At 30.9% G+C, this 22,296-nt stretch overlaps 1 protein-coding gene across 1 annotated transcript in view; it reads left to right on the top strand.

Annotated features, from left to right (window-relative positions):
• LOC145314990 (uncharacterized) overlaps positions 1–22,296 on the top strand; it is a 34,509-nt gene that overhangs the window by 5,373 nt on the left and 6,840 nt on the right. The window contains exons 5-6 of the mRNA XM_080155059.1: positions 9,222–9,300; positions 11,872–11,914. Of these exons, the coding sequence (XP_080011185.1) occupies positions 9,222–9,300; positions 11,872–11,914 (122 nt within the window). The remainder of the gene's footprint in view (positions 1–9,221; positions 9,301–11,871; positions 11,915–22,296) is intronic.

Genomic DNA, 22,296 nt, shown 5'->3' with positions numbered 1-22,296 from the left:
CAAATTACCTATTCTGTAGGTTTAAATCATTGCATTGGTAAAAAAAATTTGGACCAATGAACTTGTTAAAAGTAAAAATTTAAAGTCCAAGTTCGATTGACCATTATTTAAATATTTTATTATTTCCCGATTTCCAATAGTATATTTATAACAGTTTCCATCAATCTATCCGATATATCATTACTTGGATGTTGCACCAGATTTTCATGTACTCTAATAAAGTGATTCTCGCAGCTTGCTAAATTAATACTTTCCCTCCTATCCCCTCTTTTCCTACAGGATGAACGAACTGACCAATTGATGAGATCCACATTAGCAACCTAATTTGACGACGAATTATCCCCTTTTAATCCACCTATTCTGTTTCCATATATCTATCTATCTATCTACAATATAACGCCCATTATTAAAGTATTTTATTATAGCCGTCTGTCCGATAATACACTTAATAACACATAATTTAAAGACATACTGACTTCCGTTTTTTTTAGTAGCGAAGCTTCTCTATAACTAGGATATATTCCCAACGTCTGTACGTCTTTAAGTCCGACTGTCAAAGAGAGTTTCAAAAAAAAATTTTTGGGAGGGAGGTGACATTGTGTTGTTTATTACACTAGTCCCCAAAGTCTTAAAATAACGTTGTCAGCCATGTTCGTTGGCTTGACAACTTTGGGGACTATAATGCATTTTTATTGGATGGTTGACTACGTTCAGTGATCAGATGTTTCAACCACTAATTAAAGGGTTAATTTTGTGTATCATAATTGGGGATGAACATCAATTTATCGGCCATTGTCTCATCCCTTTAGGTCCCTCCTTTTTTTCTAGTGTTAACAGTTTAAAATATCATATACTTTCTCTGTTATTACTGTATAATACTTGTTATTACTACGCTACTTATGGATATAAATATCCTAGGTTATAATACTTCCTTTTAATACTAACTGAAGTTATTAATTGACAATAACTGTCCATATTATTACTGTATAATTCTTGTCATTGCTTCGCTTCTTATGGATATAATTATGCTAGGTTATAATACTTCCTTTTAATACTAACAGTAGTTTCAATTACGACAATATTATATAAGCGCTGCAACTTTATAATTGATACTAAAGACGTTTGAATGTTTATTGATTATAAGATCTACAGGGGTAAGACAATGGCCGATAAATTGCTGTACATCCCCAGTGATTATATACTAAATTACTCCTTCTGTAATTATAATTAGTGGTCGAAACGTTTGAACACTAAACTTTATGAATCAACCAATCAAAATTCTCGAAAGTCCCCAAAGTTGTTAAGCAAACCAATAAGAAAAGGTTACCATAAATCTTTGGGGACTAGTTTAATAAACAGCCATTGTTCCCTCTGTCTCTGCCTATCCATGGTAACGATCTTTGACTGACAAACAGACGTATACATCAACTTATTTATTAGCTTCGCTACTTATTGAAAAAATATATTCAGGGATCTTGAGGGATAAGACAATGGACGATAAATTGATAAATATCCCAAATGCTAACAGACAAAATTACACCTTCCACAGATTAAAATAGTTAGTTGAAAGGTTTGGACACATTTAGTTTGAAATAAAAAGTTTTCGAGCCAACGAATAAGATTATAAAACTTTGGGTACCAGTGAAATTTACAGCCGAATGTCCTCTCCCTCCCTTCATGAAAAAATATTTGATAATTGATTTGATTATAGGTTTCCAGTATATCTCTCCCCCCCAAATTGATGCCAATTATACCACTTTGGGTTAAATCATCCCGTAATATAGCCAATTAAGCGTAGCTACTCTTTAATAATGTTATGTCTGTACGTTGCTCTGTGTTGTGTAGTATTCTTGTCAGTCTAAGCCCCTCTGTATCAAAGCAGAAATATAGGTAGATGGATAGACGAGTGGATTCATAGGAAGATAGATAGTGAATTAAAAACCCACAAAAGTAATTAAATTTGGAGTTTATTTTGAATTCCAGTTTTATTCATGGAAATATATGTACATTCTTCAGATGCTAATTTTAAACTGAATATATACATATATGGATACACAGACAGATATATAGATATAAGATAAAAGATAGATTTATTGATACAAAGATAAATAGATGGATACACCAATGGATAGACAGATAGATAGAAAGACAGAGAGACACCAACGTTTATGTTATCAAGCTACGAAAAGACAGATTTATAGTTACATAGATAAATAGATACAGATAAATAGATACAAAGATAGATAGATGAATGGATAGATAGAAGGACAGACAGATAGAAAGGTAGATGGATAGACAAATAGACAGGTAGATGGATAGACAGAGAGGTATACAGATAGGTAGATAGATAATTATATATATAAAAAGATAGAAAGACACCCATGTTTATGTTTATCACGCTACGAAAAGTTAATAATGGTATACGATCACTTCTACAATAAAATCGCAAAATGAACAATAACAATTAGATTGTTTTTTTTGTGCTGTGTTAATTATTTAGCACTTTTTTATGGTGTAACATGTACTATAATGTCCATAAGAAGCGCAGCAACAATAAGCAATCTTAGATTTTTGCCCTTGTTTTAAATTCTTAGCATCTTAAATAAAGTAGTAAGTTTTTTAATATAACTGATTGGGTTCTTCATTTTAAAGAAGCTTCACATAATAGGTCCCAATATGGTTGTTAGGTTATTCTTTTTGAATATTCTAGTCTTGGGAAGGTTTCAGGCTATTTTTATATGCATCTTCAGTTCTATTTCATAAAGTAGTAAGTTTTTTTTGTTTGTCTTTTAATATCTCTCTAACCACTAAACCGATTGAGTTCTCAATTTAATTAATGGAAGCTTTATGTAGATCCCAGGATGGTTTTAGGCTATTTTGCTGTATTCTTTTGAAAATTAATAAAGAGCGAAAGTTGAAACCGTTAACTTGCTGGTCGGCTAAAATTTCAGTGGTATTTATGGTTTACCCCTATGAAAAGTTAATAATATAGGAAATGTTTTTAACTTAAAAACAACTACCCAATTAAATACATTACTGAGAGAGAGAGAGAGAGACAGAGAGAGAGACAGAGAGAGAGAGAGAGAGAGAGAGAGAGATAGAGACAGAGAGAGAGAGACAGAGACAGAGACAGAGACAGAGACAGAGAGAGAGAAAGAGGAAAAGAAGAAAAGAAGAAAAGAAAGAAAAGGAGAAAAAGAAATGGAGATAATCTTAACCCTGCAGAAACATATACATATGGGACATTCTTAGACCTTACTTAACTTAATCTTTCCTTAAAAAAGCACCAAAAATTATGAACCGCAATATATCCGCTGGATTAGAACCTGTTTTAAGACATACTAAAAAATCATGTTTTGTATCGTATTATAGCCAGTTTTCTACGAATATTAAAATAAAAGTCATACTTTAAGTACCATTTTGTTAGCGTGGGCCTACAGTCTCTCGGGATTAACAAGAGTGTTTTAATTTTATAATTTTATAACCTGGGAAAGCTTTCTATAATACGACGCGATAAATAACTATTCTAATTTTAATTGAAGTTGCCCAAAATAAAAATATGAAAATTAAAAGAGTTCAAAAGTACAAGGAAGGAATAGTTATTTCTCGTATCGTATTATAAACGGCTTTCCGCGGATATAGAATGTACAATTATAAGATTAAAACTAGTTTTTTTAGCCCCGTGGTGCCGAACGCACCGGCTAAAAAAACTAGTTTTAATCTTATGATTGTACATTTCTATATTCGTAGAAAACTGGATATAATACGATGCTAGACATAGTTTTTTCGTATTCATGAGAACCGGTTCCTATCCACCGGATTCGAATGAATACGAGAAAAAGTTTTAATTTACTAGAACAATACATTTAATCAGTTAAACATTATAAAAATAGATAAAAAGAGAGAAAGTAAAAAAATGATGAGAAAATTTGATCTCTATAAAAAGCAAAGAGGGAGGAAACATTTGGCTGTGTATTACACTAGTCCCAAAAGTTTTATAATGACGTTTGCATAATCGTTGGCTTCACAACTTGAATGGTTGGTTCACGCAAGTTGAGTGTCCGAACGTTTCAACCACTAATTGTAATTGTAGAGGTATTTTTGTGTAGCACCATTAGGGATTTATCGGCTATTATCCTATCCCTTTAGATCCCTGATCTAAGATATACATAAAGAAAGATAGTTAGATGAACAGACAGATAGATAGATAGAAAACTAGATAAGCAAGAAAGAAATGTATAGTTCTTCTTTCTATCTATCTATTTATCTATCCATCCATAAGTTTTTGTGTCTATCTATCAATCTATCTATCCATCTACAATTTTTAGAAAATTTAAATAAACAAAACTTCAAACCTTATAAAGTTAAGTAGTGTTAGATTTTATAGACAATTAAAATTCCATTTCTAAAGATTTTTAATACGATAGTATGGCAGTATAATTACACAGGCATCTAAAGGGATTAGACAATAGCCGATAAATTTATGTACATCCCCAATGATGATACACAAAATTACCCTTTAATTTCTGTAGATTAAAATTAGTGGTTGAAATGCTTGAACATTCAACATAATGAACCAACCAATCACAATTCAACAAAACTCGCTAAAGTTGTTAAGTCAAGAAAAAAAGTTATTAATAAAACGTCTTTGGGGACTAGTGTAATAAGCAGCCCATTGTTCCCTCTCTCTCTGATAATTACAGCCTCATATAGCAAACTACTCTTACTGTTATACTGTTTTCATTAAAAGTCTTTAGGAGTATGCTTTAAATTGTTCATTAAAAATTTATGAACGGTAACAGAAATTAACAAGAATGTGGCTAAATATTATGAGTATAGCTTTTTAAAAGAAATGAAAATCAGATTAAAAGCAAAATTTATCTTAAAACAGCAACCGAGTAAATTACTACTTAGAAAATCTTCACAAAATTTTTCAGTCGCGTATTTGGCGGTTTCCCTTAAAGTATCTTGTCGAGCAAAGAAACCCTCCCCTCATTTTGAAAAAAGGGGAAGGTCTTTTTATGTCATTTCAGGTTAGGGTAGGCTATTTTAAGTAAAGGGTAGCCTTACGGGGTTAGGTCACTTCATTTATTAGGAAATCGGTCCCCAACATGAGTTTTCCACCCCTTCTTATTTTCAATTTATTAAAAATAACGGCGTAGGGTTTCTGTTCTCGCTATGAACTTTAAGGGAAAGCACAGTCTATCTTTAAAATGGACATTTTAAATTTTAGAAAATCTTTGCTTTTCAATAAAAGGGGGAAAACATATATAAGATCAGAGAGGTCTAGCCACAAATCACCACATTAAAAAATCGATATATTAGCACTTGGATGTTGCAACAGATTTTCATTTTCTCTGAAAAAGAAAAGCGCGCAGCTGGCTAAAATAACAATACCTCTCATCCACTCCCTTTACTCCATCACCTCCCCTCCTACTGGATGAATGAATTGACTAATCACTGAGGTCCATAATATATTAGCAAGCTAAACTAATAATAAATTTTCCCCTGTCAATATATTCACGTATATCCTATATCCATTATTAAAGTTTTTTCTTAAAAAAATTTCAATAAATTATACATTTTATTTTACACTATAATTTACACGAATATGCAGGGAGGGAAAGGACATTCGAATGTAGATCATTATGGTTGGTCCCCAAAGTTTTATATTTATTTGTTGGCTTTTAAACCTTAAGGACTTTTTATTAAATTTTTCTTCTACAGAAGGGGTAAATTTGTGTATCATGATAGTTGTACATAAATTTACCGTCCATTGTCTTATCCCTTTAGATACCTGTAAATTTGTGGAAAAAGGACATTGGTATGTGCTAAAACTTACTAAAGGAAAGTAAATTCCTTGGTCCATTAGATATAGTAGAATAACTGTAGAATATCAAGCTAGTCAAGGCAGTAATTATACTGTCATACTATGATATTAACCAACCATAAAACCCGCCACAAAAAAAGCTGAAACACTCCTTAAATAATATTTTAAGAAAACAAATTCGCAAACATTTAAATTTTAACAGCCATGTATGTTATTTTTTAAATAATCAAGGGATAGGTTAATGGATAATTAAAACTTGTGAAACACTGGAAAAGTTTGTGTTAATTTAAAAGTAGAGCCCCATCGGTTCAGCGGTTACCGAGATCTTAAGCTTCAGACGGACAGACAGACATCGTTTGTTTTATAGATATAATATTTTTGGGGGAAGATGAATTTATCAGCTATAAACCTATCCATTCTTTCGTGATTTTTAAATGTCTGATATATGTAAAAATATACACTACACGTTCAAACACCAGAGAGGGAGGGGACATTGGGTTGTGTATTACACGCGTCCCCAAAGTTTCATAATAACTTGACTTAACAACTTTGAGGACCTTTATTGAGTTTTGATTAGTTGGTTTAATAAGTTGAATGTCTAAACGTTACAACCAGTATTTGTAATCTATAGAAGGGGTAATTTTTTGTATCATCATTTGGGATGCACACCAATTTATCGGCCATTGTCTTATCCCTTAGATCCCTGAGTTCAAACAACAGGGATATTAAAGGATAAGACAATGAACAATAAATTGATATTTATCCCCAATTATGATAAACTAAATGTCTGGACAATGCCAGTTTTTACCAAATGTCCCAAATGTTTTTGGCCGACGAATATGCGAGAATGGGATTATGTAAACTTTGGATACCAGAATATTTACAGTTTAATTTCACCAACCTCCCTTAAAGATTTTTATCAATGTAGAAATTAAAATTTCAATATTTTGGACAGGCCTAAAAACAAACACTAAACAACAAATAGAAGATAATTTCTAAAATCTTTTTTTCAATATAAACACAGTATAATATCAATGTATCTGAGGCTGTTATTACACTGTCATGCTATGGTATAACACAACTGTAGAAACCAATTTTGTTATATAGGTTCCTAAAAAATATTAGTAATAGTATAACAGTAGAGTATCAAGCTAGCCCAAGCTGTAATTATACTGTCATACTATGAAATTCTACAGCTTAAAACCCGGATGCATGTCCTTGAAGATGGACACAGAGAGAGAGAGCACCACAACCCATTGAAAAACTTGGGAATTATCAGGAAGTGAATTTTTCATAGAATAATATTGAATAGAATTTAGGGATCTTAAGGGATAAGACAATAAATGATACACTGAAATTTACCCCAATTATCAAATATCAAAATACCCAACTTTAGATTGGAAATTATTGGTGGAAAATATTAAACACTGCCAACAAAACAAGAATTAATAATAGTGCGCAAAATAATGAAACTTTGGGTACTAGCATAATTTACAGTCCAATTACCCTTCCCTTACTATAAATACCATATATGGCTCTTAATAAGACAGACATGCATATCATATTTAGTGATTGATTTGCAGTTTCTTCTTTTTTTTTTTTTTTCAATTTTATTTTTCTAAGGTGTGCGACACTCCTTAAAGTTATTTGTGTAGCTTAATTTATTCAAGAGAGAGAGAGAGAGAGAGAGAGAGAGAGAGAGAGAGAGAGAGAGATAGAGAGAGAGAGAGAGAGAGAGAGAGAGGGAGAGAGAGAGAGAGAGAGAGAGTGAGAGAGAGAGAGAGAGAGAGAGAGAGATAGAGATAGAGAGAGGGAGAGAGAGTAAGAGAGAAGATGCGTTTAGAATATTTTATTGCTTTTATTTTGGTTGTTGAAATATGTTATTTACAAATAATCGATTTAATATTACTTGGATGATGCATCAGATTTTCATATACTTTCAAGTGATGCTCGCAGCTGGCTAAAATATCGATACCCCATGAATACACCCCCTTTACACTACCCATCCCCTTCCGTAGGATAAACGAAATGACCAATAAATGGGGTCCATATTAACGACAATTTTCCCCTGCCAACATATCCCATATATCTTATATCCATTTTAAAATTAAAGAAATATATATAGATAAATAGATAGCAAAGTGAGAAAAAAAGGAAAATTATTAGCCCATAAACTAAAATAATGCTTGTCCAAGAAGATCTCATAAACGGCTTTCCACAATATTTTGTGGAAGCTTTGTATTGGTCACATGAATTCTTTTACGCATTGGATTATAAATTATACTCTCGTACCCAAGGTTTTATTAACATTATAAACTTTGGGTACTTTAACTAGCAGTGTCACACCTTTAAAACCAATAATTTATTACAGAAGGGTTTAATTTTGTTAATCATCATTGGGAATGTGTACAATTAATAATCCTTAAAATACTCAATAACAAATAACATTAATTTTTTATGTATCTATTGAACTTCGCTTTTATGGATGTTGTCATCCTTGTTTTATTTATTTTCGCGCACGTACAATGTTTGCATTGAAATTCGCGCGAAATACCATGTTATATACTATTCAATATTTATGAATAGTGTATGTATATATGTACAGAAATAAGGTATAGCCAACAAGCCAAATAAATGTAAAATAATATATGGGGGGCAGATAAAAATGTCGTCAGTTTTACTATGTGTTGCCTCCCAACGACAACTACAAATCACGTATTGGTTTCGTGATTTTTTTTCCAATTAATTTCGTTGTTGGTATATACAGGGAGGAAGGGGACATTAGGCTGTTTATTACACCAGTCCCCAAAGTCTTATGATATAGTTTTCATATTCGTTGGCTTAACAACCGTAGGGACTTTTGAATTTTGATTGGTTGGTTTATTTAATTGATTGTAAAAACGTTTCAATCACTTATTATAATCTACAGAAGGGGTAATTTTGTGTATCATCATTGGGGACGTATATCATTTATCGGTCATTGTCTTATCCCTTTAGATTCCTTATTTGAATAATATAGATATTGCAATTATTTGTTAAAAGCGAAGTTTTCCTAGCTCTGAACGTTAATTTAAGCATGTTTAAATTGTTCTATCGTTATGATTCTCCATTTTGCAAGACGTTTATGCACAATTTTGTTTAGACTTACACATTAATTTTCTGCCCATTAAGTATAACACTCTACAAGAGTTATTGTTTGTTTTTCCTTTCATTTCAGAGCTTCGCTTTTATGGATGTTGTCATCCTTGTTGATGATCTGCAATTTTGCAACATATTTAAGTATAATTTTGTTTAGACTTACAAATTAATGCTATGCTTATTATTAAGTTCGGAAACTCTACGAGAGCTATTTTTGTTTGTCCTTCTGATTTATTAAAAATATTTTTTTTAGGCCAAGATTGGAAATGTAAGAGAGTTGTATAATTCAATTATAAGGGAAGAAAAAACTGAAAAACCTATTGAAATTTTTGGTAAGTTAATGTTAGATAGAAAGAAAGATAGATGGATAGGTGTAGATAGATAGATAGATAGATAAATAGATGGATAGATAGATAGATAGATAGATAGATAGATAGATATATAGATAGATAGATAGATAGATAGATAGATAGATAGATAGATAGATAGATAGATAGATAGATAGATAGATAGAAATGTGAGAGAGCTGTACAATTCTATAATCATGGAGGAAAATTGAAATATTTGTTAAGTTAGATAGATAGATAGATAAATATAAAGATAGACAGATAGTTACTTATTAAGATATTTAAAAGCTAGATTAATTGTAGTTTTTGAAAGCTTAATTCTTCTGTTTACTTCCATTAATACTACTAGAATGTCCTTCTGTCCATCTAATTTGCAATCCATCTTTATACATTAAATATCTATCTATCCATCCATCCATCCATCCATCAATCTATCCTATAGCAATAATCTAGAGATTTAATTTGCATCGCCTTTATCACAAAGTCCTATTAATTCATAAAAATAAGTTTGAAAAAAGGCATTAGGTCAGGGAGGGAGGGGACATTGTACCCAAAGTTTTAGCGCGACCACTTTGGGTACTTTTTTCTTGATTAATTGATACAATCTAAGGGTGTCCATACTAGATCTTAGAAAGATGTAATATTGTTTATAATCATTGGGTATGTACATAAATTAATCGACCATTGTCTTATCCCTTAAGATTCCTGAATTAGCTGCACTTTGCATTCATATGCAAAGACGCATTTTTTCAGTGATCTAAAGGGATAAGACAATGGCCGATAAATTGATGTACATCCCCTATGATGATACACAAAATTACTCCTTCTGAAGATTACAATTAGTCATTGAAACGTCAGGACATTGTACTTACTGAACCAACCAATCAAAATCCATTAAAAGTCCCCAAAGTTGTAGAGCCAGCGAATGAGAAAACGTTATTGTAAGTATTCGCTATAAGTATAATTCTTTCTATCTTTCTGTTAAAAGGTCCCATACGTCTCAATTTGCCATTCTGTAGCGAATTCAATTTGCGACCCTTATGCAAAATATATGACATATTAATACATATAAATGTATGGATATATATACAGGGTGATTCAGAATAAACTGCGTTTTTTGATTTTCTGATTCAACCATTGAGAATATGGAAAATCATAGGTTCATATTCTCTATAAAAAATACATTAAACTTTAAAAATGTGTTTTTCAATATCTCTAAAAATAACGGCGCATTTTAGAGCATGAATATTTCAAAAGGTGTGTATGATGCTTTTCTTTCTGGTAGAATTTTGTGCTTTTAGGTTGGGTTTAAAAAATTATTTACTTGAAAACAACATATTAACGTGGCCAATAAAATATTCTACCAATTCAACTAAAGATTTTATTTAAATTCCCTCATTGAAAACAAATATTGAATTTTTCTTTTGAATTTCACCTTTAAAACTCAATAAGGTACTTTTCTTAGACCTTTTTCTTAATTAATATTGATATTTTAAGATTTTTTTATACAAAATAGAAGAGTTATCTTAATTTTTCTTATACTACATTTCACATAAAGCACTTTTTGAAACTACGTACCTATCATAGATGCCGCATTTTTAGAGATAATAAAAAAACACCTTTTACAAATTTGACGTACTTTTTTACAGAGAACAAGGACATATAATCATTTTTTACTGTATTCTTTTTAGTTGTTTCTGAAAATCGGAAAACTCAGTTTATTTAGAATCACTCTGTAGATATATGGAAGAATGGATGTATTACTTTCATTTTGCAACCCATTTGAATGATGGATGGATGGAAGGATTAATAAATAGGTGGATAGATAGACTGATGAATAGATGGATGTATAGAGGGATGGGTAGACAGATAGAATGATGGATAGATAGATAGATGGACAGATAGAATGATGGATGGATAGATAGATGGATAGATAGATGGATAGATAGATGTATAGATAAGACTAAAACTATATGAAGATTCTATATCTCTTTCTCACTCTCTGGTTATGATTTTGTTTTCTTTTTCTCAAAATCTCTCTCTCTCTCTCTCTCTCACTCTCTCTCTCTCTCTCTCTCTCTCTTACTCTCTCTCTTTCTCTCTCTCTTTAAAAATTAATCTATCATCAAATTGTTATTTGTCGTTCGCTCCACTTTTAACCCTGTCAACATTTTGATTGATTTTTTTAGTGAGGCTTTTCTACGTATAGGGTAGGTCCGTCCGTTAGTCATAAACACCAATGAACATTTTCAATAATCATTAAGTCATTTATAAATTGTTTTTTGAATATTTATATGACAGTAACAGGATGTCTGTCTGATTGTTATTATCTCGCTAACCGCCAAAAAGTTATGACAACTGCTGAGTAATATAGCTTTTCAATATAGGTTTAGGGAAGGTTCATGACTGTTTTGGGGGAGGGTTACACCACCCTGCAAAGATAAGTCGCCTCAAGAAAAGAAATATCATAAGAGCCACAAGGAGGCGCCACTGATTGACTTACTGGATTTGCCTTCATACTGAATATTAGAATGATAAGAATTTTTCCTTTTTCAGATACTGCTCCTTGGACCCCCATGTCAGGACACCACGGCCATGGGTGAGTAGATAGATAGATATATATATAGATAGATAGATAGATAGATAGATAGATAGACATACCGGTTCTTGGACCCCCATGTCAGGACACCACGTCCATGGGTGAGTAGATAGATAGATATATATATATATATATATATATAGATAGATAGATAGACATACTGCTCCTTGGACCCCCATGTCAGGACACCACGGCCATGGGTGAGTAGATAGATAGATATATATATAGATAGATAGATAGATAGATAGATAGACATACTGCTCCTTGGACCCCCATGTCAGGACACCACGGCCATGGGTGAGTAGATAGATAGATATATATATATATATATATATATAGATAGATAGATAGACATACTGCTCCTTGGACCCCCATGTCAGGACACCACGGCCATGGGTGAGTAGATAGATAGATATATATATATATATAGATAGATAGATAGATAGATATACATACTGCTCCTTGGACCCCCATGTCAGGACACCACGGCCATGGGTGAGTAGATAGATAGATAGAAGTAGAAATTTAAAAATTAAAAAAAAAATTTCAATTGTTATCAGGGACAAGGGAAGGCTATTCTGGCAAACAATGCTTTAGAGCTGATTTCATAGATTTCCAGTTAAAACTAGATGATGAGATTATGCAACTTTTGGCAGAATTTGATAAGAATCTCAATCATTATTTTATTAGTTTTTGCTCACTTTACTACAAGCAATGCAAAAATGATAGTCAGAGATTAGTTCCATGTTCAGTTTTGAGATGAACGAGTTGAATAATGCTTTTTACATATTTTATATATTTTATCTAAATCATAGACTACTCATAAATTATATGTTTAATAGTGAATAAAATTTATTGAAAATCCCAAAGAGTGGATAGCTGTAATATTTTCAAAAATATTTAAGATTGTTTAGATATTTATCTCATCTAAAAATTTTACATAAAAAAAGTTTTTACGACACCTATCAATAAAATTCTGAACTACATAACTATTCTTTTCCAAATCCTAAATTTTGTAATATATGTTGTGGTTTAATTTGGTATTTCTTGACAACTTCTTGCCTTTAATTGTGAAACAAGTTGGAGGGAAGGGGCGAAATGGGTAATGTAAATTAGAAGCTTCCCTGAAATCATGATTTATTATGTACTGCAATACTAAAAACAACTAATCTTCTCCGAATATTAACATTTACAAACTTTTCACAGAATTTAAAATATGGGGAATTTCCCCCATAGTGCCTTGTAGAGCACAGAATCCCCACTTTCCCGACCATTAATTTAAAACAAATTGTAAACGACCAAAGGGGAGGGAGTCTTGGTATAGCATTAAAGAAACCAAAAGATATAATTCAAATAAGGAGGGGGATCAGTGCTTGATAGGCAACTTTGTGGTAAGGCACCAATATATGTTTTTTTATGATTATTTTAAATTAAGTTGATCGTCAAATAGAATTTAGTTCTTTATGTTTCTAGGTCATTTATTTTTTAAAAGCGAAGCTTTTCTATAATTAGGGTCGGTCCGTAAGTCCGTCCGTACGTCCATCCGTTACAGTTAGCTTTTCTCGTTAATCTAAAAAGGTTAGGATTGTCCTTTCGATTTCTAACTTTATATGCTAATTCCTATAGCAGTTAGGTACAAATTCGAAAGCGCAGCAACTCTATTATCATTACTAGAAAGTCCGTACGTCTATTTAAAAGAAGCTTTTCTATAATTAGGGTCGGTTCGTAAGTCCGTCCGTACGTCCATCTGTTACAGTTAGCTTTTCTCGTTAATCTAAAAAGGTTAGGATTGTCCTTTCGATTTCTAACTTTATATGCTAATTCCTATAGCAGTTAGGTACAAATTCGAAAGCGCAGCAACTCTATTATCATTACTAGAAAGTCCGTACGTCTATTTAAAAGAAGCTTTTCTATAATTAGGGTCGGTCCGTAAGTCCGTCCGTACGTCCATCTGTTACAGTTAGCTTTTTTCGTTAATCTAAAAAGGTTAGGATTGTCCTTTCGATTTCAAACTTCACATGCTAATTCCTATAGCAGTTAGGTACAAAATGATAAGCGCAGCAACTCTATAATTATTACTAGAAAGTCTGTACGTCTATTTAAAACAAGCTGATTTTTTACTTTTTTTACAACAAATTTTTATATATTCAAATTATCCTAGTCATCTGATTTTTTTAATACTGATTCCTATTACAACAAGGTATAGTGTTATAAGCGAAGCTTCTCTATAACTAGTCTTAAAAACGTTAGTATGTCCTTAAACAGTAACATGTATTTAATAAGTTTTGCAACAAATTTACTTACAATTTTGCATAGACATATGTTCAGTTTATTCAGTTCTGTCACTCTATGAGTGTTAATGTTCGATTTCCTTCCAATTCAGAGCTTCGCTTTTATAGATGTTGTCATCCTTGTTTTAATAAGTAATGAGCAAAAGATTTTATTTTTGAGCTTTAAAGTAAGATGTTTTTAAGTTATTGAATCAATTTGAAACTTTTACTTTAACTTGCTCTAAAGGGTTAATTAGGAAGTGTTTGAAAATGAGCCGAAGTAAAAATTTGTCAAAATATTTTGTTTTTCGTCTTTAAACAGTTACAAATTTTATGGGTAGGAAAAATATTTAAAGATTTTATTTTTAGGAAGTATTTAAAAATGTTTTTTAATCTCCCTACTGTGTTATTTTTTTTAAATCGGTCTGCTAATAACATAAATAATCAGGGTTCGGCAGCCGCGCCTCAGCCTCACTTTTAAACCTGCTTGTGAGCAGAAAAAAAAATTCAGAAAGAAGGATTGTCTGCTAAAGAGCAGTTTTATACATCCAGCTGAATATTATAGTAATAAAATGACGATATCACTGAGGCTTACACGCGGCATACGTGCGGCTGCCGATCCCTGTTAATAATCTACAAACTTTTGATGAGGTTTAGTGAATTTAGATTAGCGAATTTATACTCAGACATAATTACTACAAGCCCCTTTTAATAATAGTTGAATCATCGATAATATTACACACTCATAAAGGTTTCGTGATTAGATTGAATGATTTTAATAGACTTTTTGGTCAAAGAAACCTTCCCTTGTCCCTGAATTGTTATAGGTAGATATTTGTATATTATGGATAGTTAAATAAATGAATTGATAGATAGATAAAGAAATCAAAGTAGTGCCCATTTAAAGACTACATTGAAAACTAGATAGATAGGTATATTATGATAGATAGATAGATAGATTTTCAGACCTAATCAAACAAACAAAAATGGTTCATTGTTTATTTTGTCTGCCTACTATAAGTCATACATTTAAACAAGGATGACAACATCCATTAAAGTGAATCAACAACCAATAAAAGAGTTTAGAGGACTTTAAATATTACACCTTGTTGTGACAGGCATCATCATGTAAGGTTTTTCGATAGGACGTTTCTAAGGCTCTTAAAATTTGCGGTCAGTTTTTCCGATGGAAAGAAAAACCCTAACTTTAAAACTTTCTCCTTAATTTAAAATACCTGTTTTAAAGAAATACATTTGTAATTCTTTATTTTTTCTGTACAATGCTTTACTATTATTTCTTAGCTTGTTATTGAACAACGCAGATAAACTTGTTTTTCCCATAAATTTGTATGGGGATTGTGCATTTTCTCTAGAAAAAAACTACTCTAGAAATTTTAATTCAAAAAACTACTTTTTATCCTTTTTCAAAGAAAAATATTTTTAGAAAATTTATTGCACTGAATATATCAATATGTAATAGATTTAGACGTTAAAGTTTTAATACATTTGATAAAGTTAATGTAGGGACGTCCAAGCTTTTTAATTTGAGGGGGTAAAATGAGGGATTTCAAAGGTTTGAGGGGGTAATATGATTTATTTTAAAATAAGAGGTTTTAAAGTTTTTAAGAGTGGTTGCAATGTTTAGGTTTCTTATTGTTTAAAAATATTGGGTGCCATAAAAAAAGTCAATTGTCATAGTTTTAGGTAGTTTGATTGATAGATAGATAGATACAAAATGTTTAAAGATATTGGATTTCAAATGCAAAATAGTCATAGTTTTTAGTAGCCAGATTAATACATAGCTAGAAGGATAGATAGACAGATACACAATGTTTAAAGATAATTGATTTTATATAAAAAAAACAATAGTCATAGTTTTAGATAGCTTGATTAATAGATAGATAGATAGTTAGATAGCTAGAAGTAGATAGACACAGAATGTTTGAAGATATTGTATTTCATAAAAAAGTCAAATGTCATAGTTTTAGGTAGCTTGATTAATAGATAGATAGATAGTCATATAGCTAGAAGGAAATATGGGTAAAATTTTTAAAGATATTAGATTTCATTAAAAGTCAAAAGTCATAGTTTTAGGTAACTAGAATGATATACATATAGATATATTGATATATAGCTAGAAGAATATATAGACAGATACAAAATGTTTAAAGAAATTGGGTGCCATAAAAAAGTCAATTGTCATAGTTTTAAGTAGCATGATTAATAGATAGATAGATAGGTTGAAGGATAGATAGACAGATACACAATGCTTAAAAGTAGTGTACTTTTAAGTTGATTGAATGAAAGGTTGATAGATATACAGATAGCTAGTTAGATAGATGGGTAGGTAGATAGATTAAAAATGTTACAAAAAATTGGTGCCATAAAAAAAGTCAATTGTCACAGTTTTAGGTAGCTTGATTGATAGTTAGAGAGTTAGTTACTAATTATTGGTTATTGTAAAAATAAGGAGAGATATAAAGAACCATATATTAAAGACTAGCGGCTGCACCCTTAGCATCTTGGAGCTCTACATTCAAAGAGATATGAATTATGGAAGGGCAAAAACAGCCTAAAACCATGTATAAAATAAAATACCCTAACACCTATAAAAAGGAGAACCATATCGGTTCAGCAGTCAGCGATAATAGGATATAATGATAGATAGAAGATTATTAAATAGATGGACAAAAATTTTGCGGAAACTAGTATTTTATAATTTTCACATACATACATTATTATATAAATCTTCCAGTTCTAAAGTTATAGTTGTAACAGTAGAGTATCAGGCTAGTCCAGTCTGTAATTATACTGTCATATCATTATATTAAATAACTATAGAAACCAACTAAAAGTATTAAACAATTGTGTGAAATAAAATATGACATAATTTAATTCCTTTAACTAGCGTTTTTATATTAAAGCAACTTTTAAAAGATAGCCAAGTAATTTTTTCATCATAAGTAGCGCAACTTTAAAAAAAAGAATGGTTATGCGAAATACAGCAATGAAATAGGATTATAGGTAAAAGCATTAAATAAGAAAAATATAAAAACCTAAGCTTTTAAAATTTTTAAAGAATTAGATTAGGTTTTACTTTAGATAATGACTAAGTTCTTAGTGTAAATAAGCTCCTGTTATCAAGCCAAGTTATTCCTTCTTATTCTTTCTATTATTACAAGTCATTTTTAACGTCTTGAGTTATGTTATAACACGAATTTTTTGGCAGTTTTAATAAAACATATTTTAAAAGTATAACAAAGGCAAAAATTAAGTAACCATTGTTCGGTTAAAAAGTTTAATATGACCAACATTGGGAACTAAGTTTAAATACATAAGTAGATGGATGTATGTGTTCTGTAAGATCTCATAAAAGGTTGAATTTACAATTTTCATGGAAGCTAGAATATGCTTCAGAATAGTTTTATACTGTTTTACTGTTTCTATAGAATACAATTAGTGGTTGAAACATTTTAATACTCAACTTAATGAGCCAATCAATCAAAACTCAATAAAAGTCCCCATAGTTGTTAAGCCAACAAACAAGAAACTGTTCCAATATAACTTTAGGGACTAGTGTCTTAGTTAGATTGTTATATGAATTTTTAAGATATTGATAAAAACGATCAAATCATTATGTCTTACTTTTGATCATGTTATAACAAGACATTGTTATGTTTTAACAAATTACATGTAATTAATTCTTTATAAATTGTCTTAATAGAATCAGCACTGCCCCTCCAAATTATGTTTGGACCTAAGTTTGTATGTCTGTGGCTTAGGATCTAACTAATTACTGGGCCGAAATGGTTATTCTTTACAGTAAAGCCTCTTATAAGTCAAGAGAAGAAGTTTGGTACTTTTTATTAAATATTGATTGGTTTGATTAAATTAGCAGTGTCTAAACAATAATTATTATCTACTTAATAAGTAATTTTGTTTATCATAATTGAGAGTGTATGTTTATTTATACGATAAATATTTACAATTTGCTATAAATTCAATTTGGATTAACTTTGAATCATTAACATAAATAGCTAAAAAAACACTCTGCCTGCAAGACCTTATTTACAGAAAACGCTTCGCTTTTGAAATTTGTACTATTACATTTCCGATGTCTTTCTATAAAGCGTTGAAATAAACAAACTATAACTTAAAAATCTATTAAATTACTTTTTTTCTCATGCTATAGGCTATTTAGTAATTCTTTATTTTTAATATTTCATTTATTTTAAACTATTGGCATATTTATTTATAGATAGATACAATTGATCTATAGATACATAGATATAAGGTAAGATAGATAGATAATTGGAAGTTAGGTAATTATATATATATATATATATATCCTCCTATTATATAAAGAAGTAAGCGTTTTTTGTCTGTCCCGAAGGATCTCGCTAACTGCTGAACCGATATTGTTCTCCTTAACAGTAAAGTTTCTTATAGGTCCTGGGAAGGTTTAAAACTATTTTTGGGGAGGGTGTCTTCATCCCCCCCCCAAAAAAAATATTTTTGTACTCTTTTGAAACTCAAATCTAAAATGGGATGAGGTCGACTTTTTCCCCTCCTACCTTAAGTGCCCCTATTGGCTTCTAGGGGCGTAGTCGCTAGTATATATATATAGTAGATGTAAATATCAAGTAGATAGACAGGAAAAAAGGTTTATTATTTAGATAGAAATATAGTTTAATAAGATTTTTTATATTAACTTACACCTAGTAAGATAGAAAGAAAGATAGCTAGATAACTTGATCACATGTAAATGGTTTAATTGTATTTGGTTATCTAAATTCATATAGTTAGATAGCTAGCAAGACAGATGGATATCTAGAAAGGAAGATAGACAAAAAGATAGCTAGATGCCTTGAACACATATTTATGGTTTTTCTTGGTTCAGATAGTTAGAAAGCCAGCAAGAAAGATGAATATCTAGTAATTCAGATAGATAGAAAGATAGCTAGATGCCTTGACCACATGTAAATGGTTGAATAGTATTTGGATATCTTAATTTAAATAGTTAACTATCCAGCAATACAGATGGATATCTAGAAAGGAAGATAGATAGAAAGATAGTTAGATGCCTTGACCACATGTAAATGGTTTAATTGGATGGGTTTATCTGTATTTAGAATCACAGCATGGGTTCTTTGAAGCTGGTTCTCTTTGTCAATAGCTCTTCTTATATCACAGAACATTTTGATGCTTTGTAAGGCATACAACCTATTGTGATTTAATTAATTCATAACTTTAGGCACCACTTTTATTCTCATGCATAGCTAGTACTCAGTACTCATATGAGTGTACAATAGTGATATTAGAATAGAGGTGTAATCAAATTCTTATCTGTCATTCATAATCAATACAAGTAAACTTGCTTTTTGCTATTGTGGTATCTTTCCTTCATATATATGTTTCCATTAATACCCCTAGAATCTAGGGGCTTTTTATTCAAAGTGGGAGAGATGGGACAGAAAAATAGCATAAAACCATAACAAAACTTAAATCAAGACATAAAATATATCTATGTAAATATTTAAAGCTTCCCCAAATGAAGAACTCAATCAGCACAATGGTTTGCCAGATCTTAAGAGACAGTAATAGTTATTTATTGCATTAGTTCTAATCCAGTGGATATTAATCAGCTACAAAGCCATAATGGAAAAAATATATAAATTGACTAAAATCAATAAGCTTTTCAGAAAATTGATTATTACTTTATGACTGAGACATCAATGCAGAGACATCCAAGCATTTTATTTGAGGGGGTCAAAATTAAGTTTTTCAAAGTTTGAGTCTGAGGTGAAGGGGTTAACACCCCTTTTTCGCCCTTGAACATCTTTGCTGACAGAATATGACAAAGTTCCATATTTGTTATCATGTCCTTTATGATCTATTTTTTTTTTTTAAACTCCAAGCACACATCTACTATCTACACAAATATGCCCAGCGTTTGAATTAACCGTGAATACATTGCTTTAATTTTTTCACATTAGGGTGCATTCATATAAACCAGGGAGGGAGTGGACATTAAGCCCTCTTTTACCATAGTCCCCAAAGTTTAAAAAAAGGTTTCTTATTTTTTGAATTACCAACTTTGGGAACTTTTCTTATATTCTTATTTGTTGGTTCATTAAGATGAGAGTCCAAATGTTTCAACCATTAAATGTCATCTACAGAAGGGCTAATTTTGTTATAATCATTGGAGAAGTACATCAATTATTGGCCATTATCTTATCCCTTTAGATCCCTGCAAATAAACAGATAGATGGATATGTGCAAACTTTTGTGAATATCATTCGCTTAATTTTTGCACATTGTTGCGCATATCAAAAATATATGCATGTGTATATTTGGTGTGCAGCAGATTCTATGCATAGATTTCATGCAAAGATATACAAAAAAAAACTTCTAAAAAAGAAAACTTGTTGAGAACAATTTTGGACAACATTTGAAATCATTACTTATCAAATTGTATGGTTTTATACATTTTTTTGCCTGAATACTTTTATGAATGAAATCAGAACTAATTTAAACTGTTAACAAAGTAAAGATATTTCGGATCTACTGCAGTTCATGGTAAAAAATTGCTGGTAACGAATATTGCCAAAAATCTTTGAATTTTAAAGGCTGCTAGCTGCCAAACGGATGAACATACAGATCATGCCCACACACTTTTTCAAGCGGCATAAGAAGGCCTACAAATAATCTGGAATATCCATAAATCAATAATGCATAATTATCTCGCAGTGCAGAGAAATGCGCAAAAAAGGCCTATTTTACGCGTTTTTTCTTCAGTGAAGCTTCCCCTGTGCATCATTGGATCTTGGCTATTCCAGATTATTTGTAGGCCTTCTTATACCGCTTAAAATGGTGTGCGGGTATGATCTATACGTTCAGCCGTTTGGCAGCTAGCAGCCTTTAAAATTCATAGATTTTTGGCAATATTTGTTACCAGCAATATTTTACCAAGAACTGCAGTAGATCCGATATTTCTTTAATTGAAACTATGAATATTTCTTAAATAATATTTTTTATTAATACACTTAAAAGACAAAGCAATTAGTTATCAACTTTTAATGTTGAATTTTCTAAACTCTATCTATGTCTTTATAAATCTATTATTTATCAATTGTATGAATAGATAAGGCAAACCTAGAATAAGATATAAGGATTGACAATATTAGAACAAAACTTTTCCCCTAACTTTTCAAAGTTGATTAATATCACCATAAAACATAATTATTTTCTAATTTTATGATATAATTAATCACAATCTACAAAGTATTTTAAAGATAAAGCTTATAAATTATGAACATTAAATTAAATAGCTAGAATTTTATTTCCTTTATTTTTTCATAAAAGTTAGAGGATTTCACTAACCGCATAACTAATATGGTTCTCCTTTACAATGAAGCTTTTCAATAGGTCTTGGGAAGATTTATAACTGTTTTTAATATATATATTTTTTTACTTTTTCTTTTAAAAACTAAAATTTAAGTAGGGGGGGGGGTGCAGGTCGACAACTCCCTCCCCAAACACCTTAGCCCCTAGATGTGTTGCCGTTAGTAATTGTTATTCTATTCCTGTATATCTATTGCACAAATTATCTGCATATATATCCCAGCTAACCTCGGAGCACCTCACACGATTTCACGGATTTATTCAGAGATTTTATTTGGAAAGAAAGGCTTCAACACGTGACGCGGCATTCATACTGTGCATGCGCTTATGCAGAATAGAGTAATTTAAACATGCAAAAGTGTTTTTTTGGAATTGTTGTTATTTTTATTTATAAATCCCAGGGTTCTTAAGGTTTAAGACAACGGATGATAAATGGATGCACACCTCTAATTTCTAGAAACAAAATTACCCCTTTTGTATTGTTTAAAAATATTGGTGAAAATGTTTGTAAAATGAAGATTTGAACATCTAAATTACGATTTATAGAACTTCCCCAAATTTTTAAGCCAACAATTGATTTTTTAAAACTTTGGATACCAGTTTGATTGAAAGTCAAATCATCCTTGAATGAAGCCCATAGAATTTTAGATTTAACTTAATTCTTTGTAGGGATTTTAGTAAGACACCTGCCATAAGCTGTCTAAAGTT

The sequence above is a fragment of the Acartia tonsa genome, chromosome 3 (genome assembly GCF_053477335.1).
Source record: "Acartia tonsa isolate MP-2025a chromosome 3, ASM5347733v1, whole genome shotgun sequence".
NCBI lineage: Eukaryota > Metazoa > Arthropoda > Copepoda > Calanoida > Acartiidae > Acartia > Acartia tonsa.
The sequence above is the reverse complement of the archived record's forward strand: the minus strand, read 5'-3'. Positions and strand labels throughout refer to the sequence as shown.